This window comes from Rhodamnia argentea, chromosome 1 (genome assembly GCF_020921035.1).
Source record: "Rhodamnia argentea isolate NSW1041297 chromosome 1, ASM2092103v1, whole genome shotgun sequence".
Classification (NCBI taxonomy): domain Eukaryota; kingdom Viridiplantae; phylum Streptophyta; class Magnoliopsida; order Myrtales; family Myrtaceae; genus Rhodamnia; species Rhodamnia argentea.
The window spans coordinates 2,333,718-2,343,262 of NC_063150.1; the positions used below are offsets into that span (position 1 = coordinate 2,333,718).

The 9,545-nt window shown below is 38.0% G+C and overlaps 1 protein-coding gene across 1 annotated transcript; it reads left to right on the forward strand.

Annotated features, from left to right (window-relative positions):
* The first annotated feature begins 8,297 nt into the window (after positions 1–8,297).
* LOC115743288 (glycine-rich protein 5) lies at positions 8,298–9,545 on the forward strand. The gene is made up of 2 exons (XM_030678012.2): positions 8,298–8,307; positions 8,586–9,545. The coding sequence occupies exon 2, from the start codon at positions 8,602–8,604 to the stop codon at positions 9,292–9,294; it is 693 nt and encodes a 230-aa protein (XP_030533872.2). The 5' UTR covers positions 8,298–8,307; positions 8,586–8,601; the 3' UTR covers positions 9,295–9,545.

Consider the following 9,545-nt stretch of genomic DNA (forward strand, 5'->3'; position numbering starts at 1 on the left):
AAACAACATTAGTTGTATTTTATCTGCAATTGATCAATTTGTGTCGGAGAGAAATCTTGTGAGTTAGCCAAAATCGTGTTATTGTGCAAAAATTAAGCATGATAAAGATCTCACGTAGCATCGACATGAGGTACGACGCAACATGTCAACACGTGATTTTTCAAGAAATAGATAATTTCAATACGCTAGTAACACATTGGGTTTTTTTCCAATTTAATTTTTTTTATAAACAATATTTACGAAATCATTTAAAAAAAAATATTTACGAGTTTGGGCTTCGCTCGGTAGCCCAACCGCCGAGCAGCCCACTTGCTCGGCAGCCCTGCTACCGAGCGAGGCCGAGCCTTTTTTTTTTTTAAATTCATTTTTTAAAGTGTTTTAATTATTTATACTTATAATATTTAGTTTATTTCGTATTTTTTAACATATTTATATTTATTTTCTTTATAGTTTTTTTTTCTTGTGAAGCTTATCTTTATAACATAATTAGTAATAATTAATATAAAAATTATTAAGATATATAATTAATAAATAATGTTGTAATTATGTGATTAATTAAAAATATTCATAAAATAAAGTTGATAAGATATATGAAATGAAGGAACCCCCTTCTTAATTCAATATCTTTATAACATAATCAATCGAAAGCCTATCTAGACAATCCCGAATATCAAAAATTGCCATTAATAAATTCCAAAAATACTAAAAAAAATAGAAAAACCCATCTAGACGATCTCGAATTGCAAAAATCCATTGTTCATCACCGCCAACGGCATTGAATATTGATTAGGACGCCGTTTCACTTTAGCCGACCAAATTTGAGTCCGATCCGATGTCGTCGACCCGATCCGCCGGTTCTTAACACATCATTGTTTCGCCTTCCGATTGGATTTAAATCGGTCCAATCGATCTAGAAATGCACTACTAATACATTCCGCATCACTCTGGCAAAGCTAAAAAAGATGATAAAATTTGTCATTTATGAAATGTAGGGAAAAGGGCAAAAAGAAGGGTTTTTTTTTTCCAATTTAATTTAAAAAAAAATATTTACGAAATGACATCTAGACATCTAGATCCTCGTCCTCCTTAATTTCATATATTTTACCAATTTTATTTTATGAATATTTTCAATCAATTACATAATTACAATATTATTTATGAATTATAGATCTTAATAATTTTTTAATATTAATTATTACTAAATTATGTTATAAAGATAAGCTTCGCAAGAAAAAAATTATAAATAAAACAAATATAAACATGTTAAAAAAATATGAAATAAACTAAATATTATAAGTATAAATAATTAAAACACTTAAAAAAATGAAATTAAAAAAAAAAGGCCCAGCCCCGCTCGACAGTTGGGTTGCCGAGCGGCCTGGGTCTGGGCCCAGCGTAGTTGCTCGACGGTTGGGCTGCCAAGCAAGCCTCGCTCGGCAACCCAACCGCCGAGCGAGGCCCAAACTCGTAAATACTTTTTAAAAAAAAATAATTTCGTAAATATTTAAAAAAAAAATAAATTGGAAAAAACCCTAACACATTATATATCAAATGTATATTTGATAAAATAACGTTTTTATGATATTAAAAATAAATAAATAAATAAAAAGAGCATAAAATGAATTTACATTAAAAATAATGATCCATCATTTTTACTGCAATGACAATTTCTAATAAAAAGATAATGAATATACAAAAAGAAGCCAAAGGCACCAATTATTACTCACATTTCATAGCTAAGCATCCAATTATCCCTAATTTCCCCCAATTAGCCCCCACCCCTTGCACAAATCAAAGCCCGATTAAAATAAAATAAATTAAAAAATATATCACTAAAAAAATCAAAGCCTAGTTCCGAGATGGTCCTCGGCTCCGACCTCTCCGACTTCGAAACCCTAATCCCCCACCTCATGTCCTCTTCCATCGAGCCTCGGTCTCAGGCCAAGCGGACCGATACCAAGTCCCTCAAAGCCGAGGCGGAGCCGAGAGTGAGAGAGGACGCGAGCGAGAGAGACAGAGAGCGAGAGACGAGACGATGAGAGCAAAGGGACAAAGAAATCTTCGATGAAATTAGGTTAGCAATTTGGGCTTTCCAGATTTTGGTTTTACTTACCTTTTTGCCCCTAAAAATTAAAAATTTCCCAATTACCTTGGACATGCGAGTCCCAGTGTGTCCCTTTCATTGATGACATGTCGGAAGCTCGGACACGCATTGATCAAGTGTTCGAGTGTGTCCCAACATGTCGGGTGCGTGTCGAACATGCGAAAAACTTCTTCAAGAGAGTGTTCGTGCTACATAAATAAAGACTTAAAAGATGTGGACGGGAAGTTGAGAAGTTTTGGGAAAATGAGTAGCTTCTTCCGGTAGAAGTGTTGGGAACATGTCTCGAACTTAACCTGTTGAATCAAGCCTAGCCCATGTTGAAGCGGTAACATATAGTTTCATATTGAAGTCAGAATCTTGAAGTTGAAGCCGGTCAAGAAAATAAAAATAGAAGTCCAACTTGGACTTCGAGAATGCTCAAAAGAATAGGCATGTGAAGCTTTTTATGTCAACAAGGAAGTCGAGCAAATCAGGGAAAGAAATTGCCTTTTAGTAGTCAAAAACCGAACTCAAGAAACTTTCTAATCCACAAGATTCATAAAGTGGCAAGTGATGAGCATATTGGCAGAACCAACTCATAGTGTTGAACTAACAGCCGAGTTCTAAGCTTCTAATAACATCAGACTTCGAGGAAGAGGGAGAATCTTCAATGTTGTTTGATCTTTAATCGTGAGAATTTTCAGTTCGCGAGAGTGACAACTTTACAAGGTTGTGCATAAGTTAGTGAATTACACCGGGACAAAAATAATAGTTAGCATTTGATAGGCGTTAAAATCTTGATAACATTCATGTAATTCCTCTGTGATTGACTGGTTATTGCATGAAAGGGTTTCATGAGATTAAATATTATGAGTTAATGAGTGTAAACGAGGCCTAAGAAACACCAAAATTGTTTGAGTGACTCGAGTATGATTATATTCACCGTTATGGCGTCTGATTTAATGTGAAACGTCATGGTGCCTTTCTAGGGTCACCTCGATTGAACCATGCACACCCGGCATTCGATTTATTTCGGATTCTATTTATTATTGTACTCAATCATTTATTTCCGAAACACCATATATTGACCGATCAGCTCCCTAAAATGTAAACCAACATTCAAATGATTCTCATACCTGGCCTCTTTGCAATATCTACACATCCCCATAAAATAAAATGTCCATTTGATGGTTCAATCGAATTTGAAAATGAGGATTCAAAAACGTGCAGAAATTCATCTAATTTCACTAGGTGTAAGCCAGAGCCCCATTAAGACCATATCTTATGAATAATGCAACTCAAATGCAAAGAACTATTTCAATTTTTTTTTATATTTAAATACCATATTAGATCACTATTCACTAATCAAACGGAGGAGGGAATAAGAGTTTAGGTAAAGCAGCAACAGTATTGGTAAAGTGGCTCAACACATCTCCCTCCTTTGTATCCCCAAAGTCGGCAAGAGGCGTCACAATCGGGCAGATCTTCACATTTCCCTTGGCAGATGTACTTTGCATCCCCTACAAACCCAAAAAAAAAGAAAGAAAGAAAAGAAGAAAATAATATTATTGTGATTCTATCTAAGAAAACATTTGATAGGATGCAATTATGAGCGCATATAAATTGGAACATAATAGATAAGAAATAGAAAGAGTCTTTGTATTTCATTTTCATTCTCATTTCCGAAGCTGTTTTCATCCGTTTAAAAACCCGTAGTTCAGGAAATTGTCCAAAAAATTATAGACTTATTGCATTGTTGCTAATTCAATCATAAACCTTTTAACTTTGCCAATAAAATCTTAAACCTTTTTAACGTTTGTCCAATTGTTCACGACATTACCGGCTGTGCCATGTAAGACGGCATGCATCCATGTCAACGATTTTCGGCTAAAATTGATCGGATGGACTCAATTGACAAAACTTGAAAAGATTTAAGACTCTATTGATAAAATTAAAAAATTTAAGACTGAATTGATATTAGTACCATAAATTTAGGATCTTTTGGGCAATTTTTCCCTTCACAATTACATAAGGAAAGAATGGATGAGCTCAGAAGATGCTGAATTATATCATTATAAAAAAGCACAAGAATAATCATGGAAAATTACCTAAAGAGAAGAGAATGGCCAGTAAGATGGCATGGAAAATTGTAAACATAATAGTTTTGATGACAAGTCCAGAAGCCATCTTCTTCAGCGTGCACGCCTTCAGATGGAAGCTGCATCACGCATGTTTTTGTATGTGGAGGCAAAGGCTCGAAGGAGACTATTAATTACTGCTATTTACTATCAAATTGGATTGATGAACGAAGCATTCATGACATTGAAATATTATGCAGTGATTGCTCAAATCGGTTTGCCATATCTTGTCATAAATGAGGCGTTGAATAGTGTAGATGCAATCGAGTTGGTATTTAAATACTAAGGATTCATTTGTTTCGTGAAAAATGTGATGTTTTTAGAAAATATTTTTTCGGAAAGTCATTTTCCAGTGTTTAGCTAAGACCTAAAAATAAACTAGAAAATATTTTCAGTCATTTTGTAAGGAAAATTTCAATGTATATATTTTTTTTGTCGTTTGGTTGGAAATTGTTGACGTGGCACGATCGACGTAACACGGACAATTTATGTTATTTTTAAAAAATTATTTTTTTATTTTTGAATATGTAAAGAATTTTAACACATTTTTATTTTTTCAAATATATTTTTCTCTTCTTCATTTTTTTTTATTTTCTTTCTTCCTCTCGTTGGTCACCGCTCACAACTACAGCTAATGACTGACCATCGGCCAGGGACGAGCTCACCCAAAGTCGATGAGGTCGAGGCTGGCGAGGCTCAAGCTCGCCGACCTTGAGCGAGGTTTCCATCACATGTGACCGGTCATTTGCCATCTTCGTGGTCGACGACCAGAAGAGGAAGAAAGAAAATAAAAATAAAAAATAAAAATAATGGTAATGATAATAAATAAAAAATGAATAAAAAGAAAAGAAATATGAAGGAATGTTGGGGGGAAAGATGGGGAAAATGATTTTCCTACTTTTGAAGGTGTTTTTTTCAATGGTAGAAAATGTTTTTATTGACTAGTTTATTTTCTGTGAACTAAAAGGCCGGAAAATTCAGAATTTCTTTTTTTAAAGTTACTTTTCACGAAACAAATGGAGCCAAAGTAAAAGTCGGTCACGTCACTTTATAAACCTTATACATAAACCGAATACATTCTGGGTCTCTTGTCTCTCTAGCATCCTGCTGATGTTGATTGGGGAAAAGTTTTGGACCAAGCAATGATGATGCAAAGTGAGATCATCAAGTCATCGGTCGTTCGCTCGCCTATCCACCTGTGTATGTGTGTGTATGAGCGCAAAGCCAAAGTGCATACTCTAATTGTTGAACGAATAGGTAGGGTGAAGGACTTCTGCTGGACAAGGTGCTTGGTGCCTTGATAAATCTCAACAATTGACACACACGAATATTTTTATATTGAAAAATATGCAATCATCGAATGCTTAAGATTTTAGTATCGGTGATGGTGGTCTTATAAAATTTGTCATGATATCAAAGCAGAGTTCTTGAGCTCAAATATTTCCATGACTTTATCCTCTTTAGTGACATATTTTATGGGAAAATTATCATAAAGTTCCTAAACCTTTCGTACTTTTGTCAATTCAGTTATACCCTTTTAAGTTTATCGATTCAATCATATTAGTCAAAAATTGCTAACGTGCTCACCGGCAGCTCTACGTGGCACCGCCAGCATTGACGTGGATAATTTTTAAATTTTTTTTAATCTTTTTCTTCCCTTTTTTTGTTTCTAGGTTTAGAGGTCGGCAATGGTCGTCGACTCTCGCCCAAGGCCACCGGCCTCTGAAGCTAGATTGAAAAAAAAAATGAAAAAAATAACAAGATAGATTTTCTTTTGTAAAATTATTAAGAATTGTCCACGTCAGAGCCGGGGGTGCCACGTAGGACGACCGACATCCACGTCAGCGATTTCCAATCAGCAAGACTGAATTGGCAAAATGTGAACAGATTTAGCATTGAATCAGCAAAATTAAAATCTTTATGATTGAATTGGCAAAAATATGAAAGGTTTAGGGCTTTTTTGATAATTTCCCCATATTTTACCTTTCTTTCTTCCCCAGCCACAGCGAACTACAAACTATGCAAAATGTCGGGCGTGCTTGGTTCAGCTTTGAGTGAATTCAATGTCATTTTTCTTAATATCCTTGACTCAAGGTCCCATTTGATCAAAGTAAATACTGTTTGGTCAAGTAATTTTTTGTATGCTTTTTGAATGATAGATGTAGGGAGCGTTTGGTTCCGTTTTGAGTAAACTCAATGTCATTTGTCCAAAGATCTTTGACTGAAGATACATTTGCTCAAAGTAAATACTTTTTGGTTAATTATTATTATTTTCAAAAAAAGAAGAAGAAGGAGGAGGAGGAGGAAAAACAGAGAACACCCGATCATGGAAGCAAAGAAACTTCAAGATCTCCAAGAAACTTGCTTCAAAGAAACAATGGTCCTGCGTTAAGTTGCCTTCTGATCGTATTTTCAAATTCACCCTTAATAAATACATGTGGAGATCTTGACGATACTCCATCGTGTTTGCTTCAGGTTTGTTCCATGCGTTTTTTCCAAGTCATTTAGCTAGAACTATCACCTATAGGAAGTGAATATGTAAATATAATCAAACTTGATAAATAATGTGGAAATTAAAATTTCAAGTTCGATAGGAGCGGATGTAGTGAACAAAACTTGTGCAATGATTGTATCGGACAATTAATAGAGGCAAGTAGAGAATAGAAGACAAAGCACAACAGTTTATAGTGGTTCGGCTTTTGGTAAAGCTTACATCCACTTTCCCACACTAACAACCTATTGGCTGGATTTTACTATGTAATTGAATGAGAGATTACAAAAAAAAATGTGATAGCCACAAGCATTTCCATAGAAGTGAGTGTTGCCTTTACCAAGACTGCCTCACTCTACACACTTACACTCCGTATAACACCTCTCATAAGATCTCATTTAAGCTTGAGTAGATAATTGAAACAGATCAAACTATCTTGAAATATGGATGATGATCTCTTGATCTCTTACTTCTCTTCGAACTTTGTGCTCCTTATATACTCCTCGTCTCCAAGCTTCCCTCTAGATAGAACCATTTTGAGGATCAATCTCAAAAAATAGTTGTTGGTCGATTGTCTAATAAAGATCACATAGCCGTTGAGGTAAGAGGAATACAAGATTTGAGAGGATTTACTTGCCCATACAATCAAATCCTTGAGACCATAAATCAAGATTCTAACAAAGGAAATTATGTAGGGGTGATTGTCAATCAATCAAGAGTCCTCATATGGAAAGTTATGAGAATATCTTTGTGATTGTTGGACAATTAATATAAATTGAGAACGAAGTCCTAACTAGATAATTGACAGTTAATGAGGGAAACTTAATCTGCTAAAGAATCAGTAATAAGATCCAATAAACATTAAGGATTAATTGAAGATCAAAATCTATCTTGCCATTAGTATCTCGTATAAGTCTACAGCAACCCATGTATCCTACTTCTATCAAAATAAAAGAGTTAAACACATTGAGTATAAAAAGGTATAGAGATACATTTATAAAATATTCAAAGTATACAACAAAATCTTTTTAATAAAGTATGATAGTTTTGTTTCTTTCAAAATCAAATATAATTTTCTCAACACTCCCTACTCGCAACAAACGAAGGCTATGGCGGTTGAGTGGGAATCAGCTCTTCAAGAAGAAGAAGAGGATCCAGTTTTGAAGAAAACCAGAGAATGGAGGTCTTCAAGATATCTATTGCCGAATCAAACCTCGGAGAATCCAGATCGGAAGCAAATCCATCACCGGCAACGACCGAATGTCAATGATGCCAGGTGAGGCGACACCGCACGACATCAAGCGAGCAGAGCCAGACCCAGACGCGCGAAACCCAGACAGTTGGTGACTCTCAGCGATCGTCGGTTGGCTCGCGAGAAGAAGATGAATGAGTTTGATGGCAAAGCTAGAATATGCAAATATTAGTGAGCAAAGTTGGAAGGACTTTTTCATTAAAATTTCAAACCAGCGTTTCCGAAAATGCCGAAAGCTCAACTCAGTCAGGATTAAAGAGTATTTAATGCGTTTTAACAATTTAATCCGATCTTTTCGACCGCCTGGAATTTGGACACCAGTGGGAGTGCGAGAGAGAGAGAGGTTGGCGGTCTCTCCTGTGCATGGCATGCACGTCCCTCTACATTGACATTGAACAGCGAGACGCAGCTCCCATAAATGGCTCTCTTCTTTTCACAGGGTTCAACCAACTCTCTGCCATCTTCATTCAAACCCCCCAGCTCTGCAGTTTCGTCGTCATGTACTCAAACACCTTCAATACCCTCAACCGTACGCTCCCATCGTCTCACTCTCTCTCTCTTTCTCTATAAATAACCCACACTCTCACGCACTGGAACAAACAGCAACACTCGATCTTTGAGAGAGAGAGAGAGAGAGATGGCGAGGTGGGTGTGTGCGTTTCTGGTGCTTGCTCTCGTGGCAATGACGCAAGCGAGTGCGCGTAAGGTTCCAAGCGACGCTGGTCCGAACGACGACGCGTCGGTGCATGCAACTGCATGTAAAAAGCCGAGCGGTGAGGTTGCCAAGGAGCAGACGGCCACAGTGCACGCGAGTGCCCCGGAAACTGTGGCTGCAGCAGAGGCGCCGGGCGGCGGTGTGGGTGACAAGAAGAACTTCATCGCCTACGGCGGCATCGGCGGGTTTTCAGGAGTTGGCGGGTACGCCGGGTTGGGCGGCATCATGCCGACTCTCGGTGGTGTTGGCGGGATCGGCAAGTTTGGTGGGATCGGGGGAGCTGCAGGAATCGGTGGCATTGGCGGGCTTGTGCCCCTCGGCGGCGTGGGAGGCGTGGGCGGCGTCGGAGGTGGGGCCGGCGGGGTTGGCGGTTTAGGAGGCGTCGGAGGCGGGGCTGGCGGTTTAGGCGGCCTCGGAGGCGGGGCTGGCGGTTTAGGAGGCCTCGGAGGCGGGGCTGGTGGTTTAGGCGGCCTTGGAGGTGGGGTTGGAGGTTTAGGAGGCCTCGGAGGCGGGGCTGGCGGTTTAGGCGATCCCGCCGGCGGCGGGGCCGGTGGGCTAGGTGGTGGGACCGGCGGAGTTGGTGGATTGGGGGGTCTCCCAGGTGTTTGTCCTTGATTAAATTCGAGCATTCCTAGGTGGATTGTCACATTTAATCTTCTTGAAAACTAAGTTTAGTGTTGTGGTCTTTGAATGTGGGTCATTTGTCAAATAAAGAAGTTTAGGACTAGTGTTAGGCTAAGGTCGTTGATTAGGAGCGTGGAGGACATTGTGTTCCTTATTCGAGGTTGTAAGTGAAGTCCCTTTTGTTTTCCATCATCATTTAGGGTCTGTTGCATTTTGCCATTGTACTTCGGTATATTCAACGC